General features: G+C 37.0%; 1 protein-coding gene across 1 annotated transcript in view; it reads right to left on the bottom strand.

Moving 5' to 3' along the window:
- Positions 1 to 19,243, bottom strand: part of MIB1 (MIB E3 ubiquitin protein ligase 1) — a 128,213-nt gene that overhangs the window by 76,015 nt on the left and 32,955 nt on the right. Inside the window, exons 7-9 of the mRNA XM_011288075.4 lie at positions 12,136 to 12,319; positions 3,218 to 3,362; positions 1,551 to 1,684 (exon numbers count right to left, since the gene is read on the bottom strand). Coding sequence (XP_011286377.2) covers positions 1,551 to 1,684; positions 3,218 to 3,362; positions 12,136 to 12,319 — 463 coding nt within the window. The remainder of the gene's footprint in view (positions 1 to 1,550; positions 1,685 to 3,217; positions 3,363 to 12,135; positions 12,320 to 19,243) is intronic.

The following is a 19,243-nucleotide window of genomic DNA, read 5'->3' as shown; positions in this document are numbered from 1 at the left end:
TGAAAACAGCTGCCCCTAAAGGATGGGAAAACAGAGTTGAGAAGGAAATGATTTTTGTAACAAACCCTGTAGAACTATTTTTTCCCTTTAAATTTTTAGAATGTATATTGTTTTTTTAAAAAAAAAAACTAAATTAGTAATTAAATGAAGAAAAAATTAAGTATAATAAAATATAAATCTGCTTGGCTGAATATAAAAAAAATCTATCAAACACAAAAATCATTTGATACTTTAAACTTTGATAATTTACATAATTTTGATAATTTAAATAAATTATTTGTGATATCTGACAATAAAGAAGTCACTGTGCTGGGGCGCCTGGGTGGCTCAATCAGTTGAGCATCCAACTTCGGCTCAGGTCATCATTTCGCAGTTCCTGAGTTCAAGCCCTGCATCAGGCTCTGTGCTTGGTGTGGAGCCTGCTTGGGATTCTCTCTTTCCCTCTCTCTGCCCCTTCCCCACTTGCGCGTGCACGCACACGCGCTCTCTCTAGCTCTCTCTCTTTCTCTAAATAAACTTAAAAAAAAAAAAGGAATCACTGTGTTGTGCTGCTGCAACTGACATCTCCCTAATAAACATGAAATGCCACATGAGCTCCTGGGAATATGATGTTTATATCTTACAATTATAGATCAGATCTTCAAACTGTCTAGCATACTTAAATACAAAGGCAACAAACAGTGTCACAGAACAGTGACAATGACTCAAAGTGCCACTCCAACCACAATCTGGGCCAACATTGAACACTGTATTGGTGCTGACATGGGAGCAATGGCAAAGCCAATGAATGACTAAACTAGAGCCCAAATGGCCCACTTAAAATATGGTTTATGTGAATGGTAAAATACAATAAACTACTAAGATTTACAAAATGTATGACCTCTACTTCATCTGCATTCTAAACTGTAAGTCAATTCTCACAGGAAAAAAGTTTAAATGTTTTGAAAAGAGGGATAGAAAACTGCTTATAAAATTTACTACAATATATTTTAAAAACATGGTAAGATGACATCTCCATGAGAAGAATTCACTGAATTTCCCAAAAGGACACTAACCACTTAAAAACCTAAATGTAAAAATTATCAATTATAGGGGCGCCTGGATGGCTCAGTCGTTTAAGGGTCCGACTTCAGCTCAGGTCATGATCTCATGGTTTGTTGAGTTCAAGCCCCACATCAGGCTCTGTGCTGACAGCTCAGAGCCTGGAGCCTGTTTCAGATTCTGTGTCTCCCTCTCTCTCTGCCCGTCCCCTGCTCCTGCTCTTTCTCTATCTCTCAAAAATAAATAAATGTTAAAAAAAAATTGTTTTTTAATTATCAATCATAAATTTAGGAGGTCACAATGTTAAAATAAGAAAATGTCAAGATCTTTTAGAAAAGTACACTGAAGAATGATGTCCAGTGTCTTTAAAATACCTCAGAGAAAAAAGGAAGAAGGAATAGATGAAGCGCAGTTGGAAATTAATGGACTTAAATGAAATTACTGAACTCTAATGTTCATTATACTATTCTATTTTTGTGTATGCTTCAAATAATTTTTAAAATGCTCACATCCACATCTGGTCTTTTTAGCAAATCTTCCACTTTAGCAACATCTCCATTGGCAGCAGCCTTAACTAATTCTTCATTGAGGTCACCAGATTCTTGGGTTTCAAATAATTTCTTCAAGAGTTGGGAGAGTCTTTCTGTAAAGCATCAAATAAAGCTGCTAACATAGGAGGATCTCAAAGCTTAACTACTAACAGACAAGCATTACCCATACATCTAGAACACATACTTTTCCTTTTTTAATATTTCTATCATCAATGTTATTTTTGTACGCTACTACAGATAGTACCCAGGCAAGTTATAATTACTACCATAGAAAGCTGCATTAAATTCCAACCCATAAGTATTCCCAGCTTTCTCCAATTCATGTATTTCAAGTTATAACTTCAGAAAAAGTAGAGAGTTAGAGACAAGTAACAATTCAAGATTTAGAAGCCATACCAAAGATAATCACAAATAAAAACACTACAATGGGAGTATTATAACAATACAAACTTTCTTTCAGGTTTTAAGCATATCACATCAATTCTCAGATCTCAATGCTACAGACCTTAGAATAAATCAACAAATGAATGATTATGATTCAGAAGCAACGTACTCTCTATAATATTTGGGGAAACGTTTTAGGGACAAACCAATTTTCAGTTGAAAATGGTCATCTAAGTGCCAACAACATACATATTGGTATTGACTAACAAAAATGAACTAGGGGCATATTTATACAGACTCACTGTCATAAGATATTTTTTCTAAACAGCATTAATCAGTAGAGACATTACCCAGTACCATCCCTTAATTCTTAGATCTACTTAGTAAAAAGCAAAGAAATCACCAAGTGGACCACCACCAAGTACACATGATTTGAGTAGGATATTAACCATCCCTCGCTCTTTCAATTTGTAGTAGCCAGTTGGCTGTAATGCCACCTAACCAAAAGGTAAAAATAACACCACCTAATTTAAACTTTAAGTACACTAGCAAATTACAACAGGAAAGAAAAGACAGCAGTAGAGGAAGTAGAAAGCAGTACAAAATAAAACTGGAGGTCGCCCAATGTTTTCCTTTACTTTCTTATAATTTATAGTTATGGTTCTATCTTCTTTTCTGAATGCTAATACACAGTAATTTGTTTTAAAATGAATTGAGGTTATGTATATAAAGCTGGAGCACAGGAAGGAAAGACTTTGGGCATGAGTCTACCCGAGCATCCAGCTTATTCACATTTCAAAATGGTTTTCTACTTATTGTGGCATGTATAATAACTCTTATTAAACAGTAAGAAAGAAATATGGCCGATATGTAAAAATATCCAGGAAGAAAGCCATCAGCTAGCAATAACATTGAAAATAAAAAGAGAATAAAACAGTCTAAGAAAGCGATAAGTTCTGACTAAAGGGTACAATATTGAATTAACCCTTGATATAATATCCAAGAAAAAGCACCTACTTATGGAAATTTTCCAGGGCATACCTCAGCCAAAACAAAAACTGTTCACCATATGAAAAAAAGAAAAACAAAACAAAACAAAAAACACCTGTAGTGAAAATGCAGAAGTTAGTTGACATTCAAGTGAGGTTATCTATGACATTATCTGTACATGAGAACTGAGGAATTAGCAAAGGTTCTAATGTAAACCATATTACTTTTAAAGAAACACGATACAAACATACCACCAGATGCATTGCTAATGGCTGATCCAGCAGATGCCACCTTGGAAACTGCTGCTGGATTGTATGTCCAAGATGTTCCACAAACTTCCACCTTTAAATCACTGTCTGAATAAATCTGCTGTACTCGGCCAACTTTACCTAAAGTCTTAAAAAAAAAAAAAAAAAAAAAAATTAGTTCATGTTGTCAAGTCTAAAGTACGTACCGTAAAAATAGATCACCAGTTCTTACACGTTTAAAGTATTAATTTTTATTTTTTACTAAAGAAAAAACATTTAAAGGACAATCATTTTCAAATGGGTTATTTAAAAACTTTAAAGAGCATCCCTAAAAAACATTTTAATAAACAGGGCATCTGGGTGGCTCAGTCAGTTTAGTGTCCGACTTTGGCTCAGGTCATGATCTCATGGTTAGTGAGTTGGAGCCCTGCATGGGGATCACTGTTATCTGTGCTGAGCCTGCTTCGGATCCTCTGTCCCCCTCTCACTCTGCCCCTCCCCTCCTCACACTCACTCTGTCTCTCACTCTCAAAAATAAACATTAAAAAAAATTTTTAATAAACAAAACTACCATACTTCCACAAGAATATAAAAACAAGGGGGTCTGAGTGGCTGACTCAGTTGAGCATCCAACGCTTGATTTCAGCTCACATCATGATCTCATGGTCATGGGATCAAGCCCAGCACTGGGCTCCATGCTGACAGTTCGGAGCCTGTTTGGGATTCTCTCCCTCTTCTCTGCCCCTCCACCGCTCGTGCATGCACACGCTCTCTCTCTCTCTCTCTCTCTCTCTCAAAATAAACTTAAAAAAAAAAAAGAATATAAAATCAAAAATATCATGACAGTCTATCAATTATAAAAGTTCACAAAATTTTGCTTTTTGATATTCAACCTTTTAATCCCATAATCTTATGTTACATCTTGAGAATTTGTAAATTAAATAGTCTAAAATCCATCATTAATGTAGCCTAAAAAAAAAAACCTGATTTCTAAAACAAATTACTTACACCAAAATGGGATCAGTACTGATTCCAAGACAGAAGTAGGTAGAAATAACATGCTTATTAAATATACAGGGAAAGGGGCATTTGGGTTCAGAACACAATCAGCGGCAACTCTTACCATGTGGCAGATAGTATTCCAAGAGCTTTATACATATTGACTTACCTAATACATAAAATCCTGAAAATTAAGTACTATTAGCTCCATTTCAAACTCCAGTCCAAAACCCATTCTCTTCAACACAAGAGAATAGCAAATTACAATACTAGAAAATTAGTTTAGAATATTGACAATATCTGACTACTTCCTAACACAGAGTAAACTGCCCTTGATTGAGTGCTTTATTTTTTGATCTCTCCACAGCATTGGACCCTAGCTTCTTGAAACTATTCCTTTGATTTCTGAATGACAGTCTAACCTTTCTGCCTATTCCTTCTCTTTCTTCACTCACTGGCTCCTTGTCCATTTTCAGATCCCTAAATCTATTCATTCTTCCCCAAATTTTATTCCTTAGTTTTTTACTCTTCCTCCTTAAAAATGTAATCTACTCTGACAACTATCACCTTATTTCCAAAGACTCCAAAATATAATTCTATAGCCCCATTTATTCCTCTCTCTGCCCTCCAACACACACCAATTTTAACTTCTCATTACACATTTCCTCTTGGAATTTTCCATCCTCTCAAACTCTATGAGGCTGCATTCCTTGTTTTCCCCCTTAACCGCTTATTATAGAAAGTCTCAAACATACATAAGAAGACAATAGTATATTGAATCCCTGTATACCCATCAACTCTTAACAATTTTCAGCTCATGGCCAATCTTATTCTCCCCTACCTATTGTTAACTCCCTGTACTATTCATCACATAAACTTTTAAAAAAAACAAACCTGATACTACTACCAACCCTGCCAAAATTATCAACTCTGTAATAAAATAAAATACCAGTGTTCAAATTTCCAATTGCTTCATAAATGATAAAATTCTTCAGTATACTTAAATCAAGTTCCAATAAAGTCCAAAATAAAGTCCAATAAAGTCAGTATGCTTAAATCAAGTTCCAATAAAGTCCAAAAATATATGTATACATATATTTTTCTTTGCCAATTATTTGTTGAAGAAACAGGGTCAACTGTCCTATAAAGTTTCTTACAATCTGAATTTTGCTAATTGGTATAATTTAATAAATTCATCTTTCTCTGTATTTAATAAGAAACACTTCAAATTGGCTGCTAGATCCTTTTAACATGACCTAGAAATCTTTGATAGCTTCCTTGCTACCTGGTATGAGACTCATCTTGTTCACTTCCAAAGAGCTAGAATTAGCCATTTCTCCAAAGACTGGTTTCTATACAGAGGGAAAGGCTATTTCAAGACTGTAATCTGGGGGCACCTGGGTGGCTCAGTCGGTTAAGCGTCTGACGTCAGCTCAGGTCACGATCTCACGGTCCGTGAGTTCGAGCCCCGTGTCGGGCTCTGGGCTGATGGCTCAGAGCCTGGAGCCTGCTTCCGATTCTGTGTCTCCCTCTCTCTCTGTCCCTCCCCCATTCATGCTCTGTCTCTCTCTGTCTCAAAAATAAATAAACGTTAAAAAAAAATAAAAAAAAAAAAGACTGTAATCTGGGCACTAAGGTTGGTATTGTTATTAGAATGGTTACTGTTTCTAGGTCTTTTCATGGACAAAGCTAGGAAATAGTGGGGGGAAAGGGGAGGAGATGTTTTGTTTTAATGATAAAATAAATCATAAGTTCAAACATTCTTCCAATTCAAATTCAAGACTACGGGGTTTTTACTTAGCCTCTTCTATGTTACATTCATATCTCCTTTTCCCACTCTGATCATTCTGGTTCTCAAAGTCACTGGGGATAACAGAATTAAAATTATCATATAACTACTCATTTGTTTTGTTTTTTTGTCACATCACACATAAAACAATCTCAGGATAATAATATTAGCACTACCACAGAAAACAAGATCAATGAAAATTGTTAAAAATCCCTTTTTATAGGCAGTTCTTTAGTGTATATTCTTCCTAAAAAGATATAAAGACAAACAACTGTGTTAAAAATCACCTGTACTTTTCTCTGTACAGTTATGTCAACAGGAAACACATTTAGGTTCATTTATTTCATTTTATTTTCTACTTTCAGGAACTTCCTTTTTGAATTTAATTTTGCTTAATAATTGTATAAAAGATATATGTGGTTTTAAATCAAATCTATAAAACAAGATATATTCAAAGATGTCTCCTATCTACCTTTCTCCCTACACCATATTCCTTTTTTTAGATATGAAACATGTTTTTTTAACTTCACGGTTAATCCCTCCATTGTTTGCTTTTTGTCACATGAACTCTGCATTGTCCTAATTAGTTATATTTACAATAATACTAGTATTTTATACATATATATATATATATATATATATATATAAAACCTTAGTCCCTCTTCAAAAAAAAAAAAGAGAGACAGAGTGAGTCAATTGGTTCCCTAGTATGTACAACATTGAAATTAGTCATTCATGTTCTTACCCTTACCTTCTTTCTCCCTAATATTTTGGTTTAGAAAGACAAATATATGATTTCATTCATATATGTAATTTAAGAAACACAACAGATGAACATAGGGAAAAGGAAGGAAAAATAAGATAAAAACACAGAGGGAGGCAAACCATAATAGATTCTAAAATACAGAGAACTGAGGGGTACCAGAGGGGAGATGGGGGAAGGGGGATGGGCTAAATGGGTGATGGGCATTAAGGAGGGCACTTGTTGGGAGGCGCCTGGGTGGCCCAATCAGTAAGGCGTCCAACTTCAGCTCAGGTCATGATCTCATGGTTTGTGAGTTCTAGCCCCACATCGGGCTCTGTGCTAACAGCTCAAAGCCTGGAGTCTGCTTCAAATTCTGTTTCCTTCTCTCTCTGCCCCTCTCCCACTCATGCTCGCGCTCTCTCTCTCTCTCTCAAAAATAAAAACATTAAAAAAAAAAAAATTTAAAGGGGCATTAAGGAATCTACTCCTGAAATCATTGCTTCACTATATACTAATTTGGATGTAAATTATAAAAAATAAAAAACAAAGTTAAATTATTAAAAAAAAAAAAAAGAAAAAAAAAGGAAGGCACTTGTTGGGATGAGCACTGGGTGTTATTTGCAAATGATGAATCACTGGGTTCTATTCCTGAAACCAAGATGATACGGTATGTTCACTAACTTAAATTTAAATTTAAAAAAAAAAACATATATATATATATACATATATATATGTATATATATGTGTGTGTGTGTGTGTGTATATATATATATGTATATATATATATATATATATATATATATATATATATATATATATATATAGGTTTAAAATAGTAGTATTTAGTTCCACATAATAACTAAAAGGCAATCGAGCAGCTTGCTAAACTTTCCATATATGCTCTCTCCATTCCCACCCCATTTTTTGAGTTATACTCTATAAAGTTACATTTTATCTGTGTTGTTAGAGCATAAAACCATTATACAGACTCTACCTCTTCCTTTAACCATCATTTAATCTTAGTTCAACAAATAAATACATATTTAATGATCACTATCAGCTTTCAGTTGATATCTCTCATGTTGATTGTCTGAAACATTTTTCAGGAGATTAATCAGAAAAAGCTAATGGGAACAAGATTCTATAAACTCTTACATGTTCATAGCAACTTGTAGCTTTTATACTTGAAAGTCAGTTGGTTATATATAAAACTCTTAGCTTACATTTTTGTTCCTTGAGTACCTTAAATAAATGTTATTTCGCTGAGATCACAAAGCACAGAGATGTTTTTTTCCTTAACAATAATCTGATTTTCTTTTCTTTGTAAGTAAAACTTGACCTTTTTCCCTAGATACCCAAAGAATTGTTTTCTTTTCTTGAAGATTCAATTATTTACCAGAAAATGGCTCAGTGTTTGGGGTTCTCAGTTTTCCCAGCTATACAATGTATCCTTTTAATATTTAACTTTAAAGTTTTTAATTCAGGGGCATTTTTCCTGGAATTACAAATTTTAGTAGCTTTATAGTCCATTGCTTTGGCTTTTGTTTTTCCTTTTTTGCAAGGACTCCTAATACACATATATTAGGTAATCTATATTTGTCACTTTCCCTGAAATACTTTTTACCTTTTTTTATTTAAAAAATTTTCTTCCTGGGGCGCCTGGGTGGCGCAGTCGGTTAAGCGTCCGACTTCAGCCAGGTCACGATCTCGCGGTCCGTGAGTTCGAGCCCCGCGTCGGGCTCTGGGCTGATGGCTCAGAGCCTGGAGCCTGTCTCCGATTCTGTGTCTCCCTCTCTCTCTGCCCCTCCCCCATTCATGCTCTGTCTCTCTCTGTCCCAAAAATAAATAAATGTTGAAAAAAAAATTTTTTTTAAATAAAAAATAAAAAATAAAAATTTTCTTCCTTTTTACCTTGTTTCTCTTAAAGGCATTATGTTATATTTATTTGATGTGTTGCATCAAGCTTACTCCTCATTTCTGAAATTATCTTTCCTTTTCAATTCTTTCCTAAGTTCTATCACCTCATTTCTAATTATGATCCATTTCAGAGTGCCTGGGTGGCTCAGTCAGTTCAGTGTCTGACTCTTGATTTCAGCTCAGGTCATGATCTATGGTTCATGGGATCTAGCCCCGCCTCAGGCTCCATGCTTACAGCTCACAGAGCCTACTTGGGATTCTCTCTCTCTCCTCTCTCTCTCTCTCTGCACCTCCTCTCCACTCGTACCCTTTCTCTCTCTCAAAATAAATCAATAAACATTAAAAAAGTATGTAAGTTCTTTAAAAATAAATAAAAATTAAAAAATAATTATGATCCATTTCACTCATCTTTTATCATTTTAATTTGTTAGCTCATTTTGAATCATTAGATTTTAGTTTTCTGTGGTATCTTCTACTGTACTTTCGTTTGTCTGTAGAGAAGTTATGCTATTCCTTATTGTCTTTTTTCAACAATAATTTTGTATGGGGATTTGATTATGATCGCTTCAAACTTTTATCCTTCCTCTGTCCCTACTGTCTCTATCCTACTCAATTTAGTTTCTATTCCCAGCACCTTCTCCTTAATGGAGGGCTCTGCCCAGAAAGGGAGCTATGGCTGATTCACTCTGAGAGTTTACAGATTCAGGCTGCTCAAGCCCCTTCAAACTTTGGCATGGACCTATTACCCTCACCCCAAAATGAGGTCTGCAAAAGCCCTCCCAGGTTTAGCTGTTGTTTCCACATTCATCTACTATACTAGCCAATGAATACTTGTTAGCTATATTGGAGCTCCCTTGTTCTTGGGTCCATCTGATCCCCATTAATTCTCTCTGCTGCCAGACAAACAGATATAGACCCAGTAGCTGTCAGTGTTTTCTCACTACTCATTCATATTTTAGGGTTCAATTGGCTACTCTGTCACCTGGTTTTAATACAGATGCTTGCGCCTTTTTTTTTTTTGGTTATGCTAATCTAGTTGTTGACTATTTTTATCAAGACAATTTAGGAAAATTAAAATTCTACACCATCACCAGTGGAACCCAAGAATTCCCCTCTAGCTATAACCTACAGGTTTTGCTTATATGAAAGCTTACTATGGGAGATAGAGCACTTAGGCTTTGAAGTAAAACAGATTTGAGTTCAAACTTCAGTTCAGAAACTTAGCTCTGATTCCTCATCTTTAAAATAAAGATGCCAGGGCGCCTGGGTGGCTCAGTCGGTTGAGCGTCCGACTTCAGCTCAGGTCACGATCTCATGGTTCGTGAGTTCGAGCCCCGTGTCAGGCTCTGGGCTGATGGCTTGGAGCCTGCTTCCGATTCTGTGTCTCCCTCTCTCTCTGCCCCTCCCCCATTCATGCTCTGTCTCTCTCTGTCTCAAAAATAAACATTAAAAAAAAAAAATTTTTTTTTAAAAAAAGAAAAAGAAAAAAAAATAAAATAAAGATGCCATACAACCATCTGCTTATAATGCTCCTATGACAAAGTCTGTGTATGTGTTTGTGTGTGTACACATATCTGTGTGTGCACGTGTGTGTGTGTGTGTGTGTGTGTGTGTGTATATAATTTAGCACAGTGCTCAGAATAACTAGGCACACAAAAGACATACACTGCTATATATAAGCTGTCACTGCTAAGGGGAAAAACAAAAACATTTTGACTATAAAAAATCTTAAATAATATATGTATCTCATATAAAACATGTCAAAAGATTCCATTTAACTAACATAGGCTTAAAGTACATCAATACATTTTTTAACCAATGTTACTATCAAAAGCAAACAAAAGGCACATGGGTGGGTCAGTCAGTTGGGCAGCTGACTCTTGATTTCAGCTCAGGTCATGATCTCACGGTTTTGAGATCCAGACCTTCACTGGGCTCCTCACTGAGCATGGAGCCTGCTTGAGATTCTCTGTTTCCCTCTCTCTCTCTGCCCGTCCCCCACTAGTGCACATGCATGTACACTCTGTCTAAAAATAAACTTTAATAAAAGCAAACAAAAGATCATATGGAACTTAGTTTTTTGACACCAGAATTCTAAAATACAGCTCCTGCAACACAGACAATTATCACTTAGTCACTACCTACCTAAAACAATAAAAAAATGATGTCAGCAGCATCTGCAAACTATGAAATGTCTTGGAATGAAAACACCATAACAATAGATTTCTTTGTGTCTTGTTCACTACTAAATCTTTGAAGCCTAATAGGTACATTGTTTGTGCTAAAATATCTGCCAAGGGAGCAAGGCAGAAAGGAAGGATGGACTGATGGAAGGGCAGCACAACATGAAGGACAGGGAGGGGGTAATGGACAGGATGGGAGGAGGCAGAGGGCTAGACGAGATAGGAGATGGTGCTGGCCAGGACAGAGCACTAGACAATACAGGATAGGGGGATGAGACATGAAGAGAGATGGGAGGGGGGGTACACAGTAAAGGAAGGAAGCACTGAATGGGATGGGACTCGGGTGGGGGGTGGGGTGGCCAGGATAGGACAAATTTTGTGACTGGATGAGAAAGGAGTAGGGGTAGCAAAGTGGAGGGCTAAACACGAGGACACAGCAAAGTGGAAGGAAATGGGATATAGGGCAAGAAAGTATGGGGGGCAGCAGAACAGAACGGGTAGTAGTACAGAAGGAAGGGACAGAAGGTAAGAGCGAGGGACAGATGGAGAAAGAGGATGGATGCAAAAAGGGCAGAACAAACAAATTTTTCTGTTATTCCTGAACATTTGGTGAAAAATGTGTCGAATGAATAAGTTAAAAATTACACCATAACTCTTTGGGAGCAAAGGCAGCTCAGAAGGCACACATTCAGAGTTGCTCTTTCATACTCTAAGTTTTAGAGAGGCAGGCCCCCAACTAAGGCAAGCAGTGGTGGTCCAGCACTGCTAGCAACTGGATGAGCATCTCTCTCTCATTCTGGGATTAAGTATCAGGGAAGTCCCTGTTACCTTCCACCTACGTTACATTCTCCAGTAACAGCTCTTTAAAACACTACTAACTGTAGCCTTACATGGACCTTCCTGGGCTAATTTAACTGGAACAAATTAGACAATAAAAGACGTAAGTATGCCTAGCAGCCAATGAAAACAGAGAGAGGCACAGAGTGCAACTGAGGGAGGGACAGAGAGAGGGAGACACAGAATCTGAAGCAGGCTCCAGGCTCTGAGCTGTCAGCACAAAGCCCAATTTGGGGCTCAAACCCATGAACCGCAAGATCATGACCTCAGCTAAAGTTGGACGCTTAAACTGACTGAGCCACCCAGGTGCCCCCAAGTACAATTCTTGAAGAATTATGCTAATTTAGTTTCCAAACTTCAAATATTTTTTAAATCTACACACGTATAATGTAATTCCTAGTCTAAAACTGTTTTATTATTCCTAGTCTGAAACTATTTTAGATATACTTACTGGGAGCATAGCTTCAGCCCATTCTCCATGTCCTCTCTGTAGAAGTTTGATTCTTTCCAGATCATAACAAACTTGTACAAGATCACCCACTTGAAACTGTGAGGTACCTCCTTCTGCACCTTGAGCAGCATCCCCACTCCGGACAATGTTTGCTTTAGTGAGAACGGCAGGATTGAAGGTCCACCTAAAAATCAAAGCCAAAACTCAAAATAGGTAACTTTACTTAATTTTAACACAACATTCTTAAACATTGCAGGGCAAAAAAATTTTCTAACACATGAGCACAGTAAAGCAATCCTTTGCAATTATGTCCTGAACAATTTATTTTCCCTTTTATAATTACACATATTTAAGGAAAGACTTACCTGTAATCTCACACCCTAATACGATCCTTGTCTAGTTTCCCCTTACGTTTTAAAAATTGTTATAAAATACACTACTGTTAAATATTAAAACCTTTCAGAAACATATAAAGTGAAAGTGAAATTTCCATTTCACACAAACACACCTGGATCCCCATCCCCTATCCCATCCCCAAACCACTGTAAATATTCACTGTGTTGTCAACTATATACTTCAATTAAAAAAATCTAATGAAACTGGGACACAAACACTCCATTGTGTATCCCTGTGATCTTCTATTAGTGCACTGATAACTTCTAACATACAGAGTTGCTTCCTTTTTCATAAACAGATTTTATATATTTTATATTTATATGTATGTATATATACATATATACACATATGTACATATATATAAATAAAATTCTGGGACTTCTTTTTTCTCAGAGAATGTACTTTGGAAGATTTATTTTCAATGTCACAGAAATAGACCTACTTATTTCAATTCATGGCTACAGCAGTCCATTACATGGTTATACATTAATGCATTTAACCATTCTCCTACTATCTTTTAAAGTATTTCCAAATTTTCACTATTACAAACAATACTATAAAGAACATCATCGTATGTACATCTTTGTGCAAACAGGGTCAGTATTTCATTAGTGATTCTTAAAAAGCCACCTAATCACCATATGTATTTGTTTACAATTCCGACAGAGCCAAATTGGCTCTAGAGAGTGTACTATTTCTCCATACCATTAATAATCTCATGGATAAAAACAATATCTAGTTTTAATTTGTCATACATGGGTATTTCACATGACTGCAATCACTGCTACACATTCTTCTCTGCTACACATAAGCATTTTTCTTTTTTTTTTTCTTTTTTTTTTTAAAGTTTATTTTGTTTTGAGAGAGAGACAGAGTGCGATCGGGAGAGGGGCAGAGAGAGGAGACAACACAGAATCCGAAGTAAGCTCCAGGTTCTGAGCTGTCAGCACAGAGCCCAACGTGGGGCTCGAACTCACAAACCATGAGTTCATGACCTGTGTCAAAGTTGGACACTTTAACCGACTGAGCCACCCAGGCGCCCCCATTAAGCATTTTTCAATGCTGTTACCATTTCTGTTCCCCCAGTCCTATCTATCACTCCAAAGAAAAAAGGTTCCCTGAATAAGCTTTTACAATATGGCACTATTATATCCTCCTCTATTTAATTTAAATGAGAGGTCTTAACATATAAAAACCTGTTACTAACTTCCTGTAACCATGGAAATAAACTCTTCTTTCTAAAGCAACCACAAAGAGAAAGAAGTGTCTCTGACCAGTTAAGAATAAAAATCAGATATGCAAAGATTTCTTTCTAGGGGTGCCTGCGTGGCTCAGTCAGTTAAGCATCTGACTTCGGCTCAGGTCATGATCTTGCAGTGAGTTCGAGCCCCATGTCAGGCTCTGCACTGACAGCTCAGAGCATGGAGTCTGCTTCAGATTCTGTATCTCCCTGTCTCTCTCTGCCCTTCCCCTACTCACATTCTATCTCTCTTTCAAGAATAAAGATTTTTTAAAAACTAGTTTTTTAAGATTTCTTTCTAGCCTTACAATCAGTGCTTTTTTACCTTGCTCCCAATATTCCAAAATTTATTTGACCTATTACAGTGCTTGAAACACGGCAGTACTTACTCGAGTTGTTCCCTCTGCCTACAGCGCCTCCCTCCCTGGTGAAAACTGAGTCCATCTTTTAAGTTTACTCCAAAGGTAATTTTTTCTCTGAAGTTTTCTCTGATTTGCCTACCTGAAATGACCACTCTTTTTTTGTACCTTCAGAATACCCTGAATACCCACCTATCGCAATTACATTTTAATGCAGTTATTTGTGGTTTTATCCATCCAAACTAAAAAGGAAACCCATGCAAAGCAAGGGACCATGTCTTAATTGTCTTTGAAATCCCAGTGCTAATCACAGGGCTAATACAGGATAAGTACTTAATAAATCCTTGTTAAAAAAAACAGAACAGAAAAAAAGGTTATTTTCTAGAATTCATATTGTTACTGTTAACACTACTGCCCAAGTTCTGACCAAGAAAGAATTTGGCAAGTAATAATGCCAATTTAGCTTAACATTTCCAAACAACAAACAAGATAACACAAAATGTTAGTAAAAAGTAACACTAAATGTCAGTATGTACTAAACTGAACTTAAGATTTTCTCCTCTTTTTATTAAGAGCTTTGAGATAAAATTCACATTCCATACAGTTCCCTCATTTCAAGTGTTTAACTGGGTGGCTTTAGTACATTTATAGCCTTGTACCACCAAGCACTATCTAATTTCATTTTCATCACCATAGAAAAATACTCCATGACAAGTAGCAGTCAATCCACGTTCACCCCTCTCCCTGGTCCTCAATAATTAGTAAGATACTACATACTTGGTTATTCTGCATATTTTACAGAAATCACATAATACGTGACCTTTTGTGACTGGCTTCTTTCCAGCATAACATTTTCAAGATTTATCTATTTGCAGCATATGTCAGTATTCTGTTCTCCATTCCTTTTTATGGCTGAATAAGATTCCACTGTATGGATACATCATATTTTGTTTATCCATTCATCAGATGATAGACATTTGGGATGTTTCAAATTTTGGCTGTTATTAAGAATGCATCCACAAACATTCATGTACAGGTTTTCGTGTGGACACACTTTCAATTCTTTTTTTTTTTTTAATTTTTTTTAACGTTTATTCATTTTTGAGAGACAGAGAGACACAGACCATGAGTGGGGAAGGGGCAGAGAGAGAGGGAGACACAGAATCCGAAACAGGCTCAAGGCTCCGAGCTGTCAGCACAGAGCCCAACGCAGGGCTCAAGCCCATGAACTGCGAGATCATGACCTGAGCCGAAGTCAGATGCTCAACTGACTGAGCCACCCAGGCGCCCCTCAATTCTCTTGAGTGTAAACCTAAGAGTGGACCAGCTGAGTCATATGCTAACTATATTTTCAAAGCATCAAGACCAGTTCACATTCCTATTATCAGTGTACGAGGCTTTGGTTCTAATTTCTCCACACCCTCACCAACACTTGTAATTATATACTATTTTATTCTAGTATGTGATTTTGAATTACATTTCCCTACATTTACATTCCTCATTGTGATTCTGAATTACATTTCCCTACTAATTGCTAATAATGTTAAGCATCTTTCCGTAGGTATTAACTCCTAACTTCTACTGTGACTGTATTTGGAGACAGAGCCTTTAAGGAAATAACTAAAATTAAATGAGGTCAGAAAGGTGGGATGCTAATCCACCAAGACTGATGTCTTCATAAGAAAAGGAACAGATTGAGGAGATGTCATTCTCTGAGCATGCACAGAAAAAAGGCCATGGGAGAACATAGTGAGAAGGTAACCAACTATAAGCCAGGAAGTGGTCTCAACAGAAACCAACCCTAATGGAAACTTGAACTTGGACTTCCAGCCTCCAGAGCTGTAAGAAAATGAATTTCTGTTGTTTAAAAATCCTTTGTCCATATTTTAAATGGGTTAGTTGTCTTTTGTTGTTGAATTATAAGAGTTCTTTATATATTCTAGATACAAGTCCCAAGTCTGGCATATGATTTGCAAATATTTTCTCCCACTCAAAGCTTCCTTCAAAACACAATTTTTTAATTTTGATGATGTCCAATTTATTCACTTTTTCTTTGGTCCTTCTGCCTTGGGGGTCGTATGTAAGAAACCACTATCTAATCCAAGGTCACACAGTCTTATATTTTAGGATTTAAAAGTACATTTCATCGGGGCACCTGGGTGGGTCAATGGTTAAGCACCCAACCTTGGCTCAGGTCATGATCTCGAAGTTCTTGAGTTCAAGCCCTGCAGCGGGCTCTGGGCTGACAGCTCAGAGCCTGGAGCCTGCTTTGGATTCTGTGTCTCCCTCTCTCTCTGCCCCTCCCCCACTTGTGCACACTCACTCTTGCTCTCTCTCAAAAATAAACAAACGTTAAAAATGCATTTCATCGGAGCGCCTGGGTGGCTCAGTCGGTTAAGCGTCCGACGTCAGCTCAGGTCGTGATCTCGTGGTCCGTGAGTTTGAGCCCCGCGCTGAGCTCTGTGCTGACAGCTCAGAGCCTGGAGCCTGTTTCAGATTCTGTGTCTCCCTCTCTCTGACCCTCCCCCATTCACGCTCTGTCTCTCTCTGTCTCAAAAATAAATAAATGTTAAAAAAAAAAAAAAATACATTTCATTGGGGCACCTGGTTGGCTCAGTCAGTTAAGCATCCAACTCTTAATTTTGGCTCAGGTCATGATCTCATAATAGTGAGACCAAGCCCCACACTGGGTTCCGCACTGGGTGTGGAGCCTGCTTAAGATTTTCCCTCCCTCCCTCTCTCATTCCTGCCCCTCACCACTCACACTCTCTCTCAAAAAATTAAAAGGAAATAAAAAGTATATTTTCATAGGGTTATATCTACTGTAGATAGTGATTCCGCCAATGAACTGGGAAAAGTAAACTGAAAACCTTTGGGAGTGGATTCACCATTACAGATGTCATTGAGAACATTTGTGATTCATGGGAAAAGGTCAAAATATCAACTACTGTTGATCCTGTATATCCTGTATATCCTGTATATCCAACTACAGGAGTTTGGACGAAGTTGATTTGAATGTTTATGGATGACCCTGAGGGGTTCAAGACTTCAGTGGAGGAAGTAACTGCAGATTACTAGAATTAGGAGTGGACTAGAATTAAGAGTGGAGACTGAAGATATAACTCAATTACCATAACCCCATACTAAAACTTTTGAACAGATGAGGAGTTGCTTCTTACGGATGAGCAAAGAAAGTGGTTTCTTGAGAAGGAATTAATTCCAGGCAAAGATAGGGTGAAGACTGTTGAAATGAAAACAAGGATTTAGAATACTGCATAAACTTGGTTGATAGAGCAGAGGTAGGCTGTCAGAAGACTGACTCCAGTTCTGTTAAGAAGTTCTATTGTGAGTAAAATGCTATCCAACAGCACTGCATGCCACAGAGAAATCATTCATGAAAGGAAGAGTCAATCAAAGCAGCAAACATCACTGTTGTCACCAGAAATTGCCACAGCCACCCCAACTTTCAACAACCACCACTCTGATCAGGCAGCAGCCATCAACATTAATGTTGGCAGTAAAAAGTTTTCAACTCGCAAAAGAGCTCAGATTATAGTTAGCGTTTTTGGACAATATTTACAGTATAACTGCACATTTAATAGACTACAGTATTGTGTAAACATAATTTGTATACACAATGGGAAACAAAAACTTCATTTGACTCTCCTTATTACAGAGGTCTGGACCGAACCTGCAATATCTCCAAGGTATGCCTATATATATTGTCAGCATCATTTACTGAAAAGACTATTCTTTCCCCACTGAACTGTACTGAATCCTTGTCAAAAATTAAATGACTTTAAATGCAAGGGCTTATTCTCAGACTCTCAGTTCTGTTCCATTGATCTATACGTCCATCTTATGTCAATAATAGGCTGTCTTGATTACTATACCTTTATCATAAATTTTGAAATTAGGAAGTGTGAGTCCTCCAATTTTGTTTTTCTTTTTAAAATTGCTTTGGCTATTCTGGGTTACTTGAATTTCCATATGAACTACAGAAATAGATTGTCAATTTGTATAAAAAAGGTACTAGGGTTTTGATACAGATTGCATTAAATTTGTTGATTAGTTTGGGGGAAAACTGGCATCTGTTATAGGCTGAATTATGTCATCCAAAAAATATGTTGAACTCCTAATCCCCAATACCTCTGAATGGGACCATATTTAGAAACAGGGGTCATTGCAGATTTAATCCAGTTAAAATGAAGTCATACTGGATTAGAGTGGGCCCTAAATCCAATGATTAGTGTCCTTATAAGAAGGTCATGTGAAATCAGCTTTGGTCATTTTCTCTGTAAAAGATTTTAGAATTATCATGAGCTCAATTAACTTACTTCTATGTTTCCTCAGGGTTCTTTCCTCATGGATGGTTAAGCTGCACCAAAATAAAATATTGGGCTGGAGGACTGATCATATGGCTCTCAGTCTCAAACAGTCGATTTGAATGCATTTAAAATAAAATGTGTACCCCCCCCCTGCAAAAAAAGGAGGCCACGTGAAGACACAGGGACACACAGACTCACAGAGGAGAAGGCCATGTGAAGACAGAGGCAGAGAAATGAATGATGCATCTACAAGCCAAGGAACACCAAGGATTGCCAACAACCCCCAGAAGTTAAGAGAAGCATAGAACAGATTCTCCCTCAGAGCCTACACAAGGAACCAATCTCCCTAACACCTTGATTTTGGACTTCTAGCTTTCCAAAACTGTGAAAGAATAAGGTGCCATGGTTTGAGTCACCCAGTTTGTGGTAATTTGTTATGGCAACCCTAGGAAACTAATACACAATCTGAACAATATCAGATCTTCTGGTCCATAAATCTGAGATGTCTTTCCATTTATTTAGGTCTTCCTTAATTTCCTTCAACAATGTTTTGTAGTCTTCAGTGTACAAGTCTTGCAATTTTTTTTTTTAAATAATCTATACATCCAACATGGGGCTCAAACTCATGACCCCAAAATCAAGAGCTGCATGCTCTACAAACTGAGCCAGCAAGGCTCCCCAAGTCTTGCACTTCTTGGGCTGAACTGATTCTTAGGTATTTTATTCTTTGTGATGCTACTGTAAATGAAACTTTTCTTAATTTCATTTTCAAATTGCTCATTGCT

The sequence above is a fragment of the Felis catus genome, chromosome D3 (assembly GCF_018350175.1).
Source record: "Felis catus isolate Fca126 chromosome D3, F.catus_Fca126_mat1.0, whole genome shotgun sequence".
Lineage (NCBI taxonomy): Eukaryota > Metazoa > Chordata > Mammalia > Carnivora > Felidae > Felis > Felis catus.
Note: the sequence above shows the minus strand (reverse complement) of the source record. Positions and strands in the feature narration are given on the sequence as shown.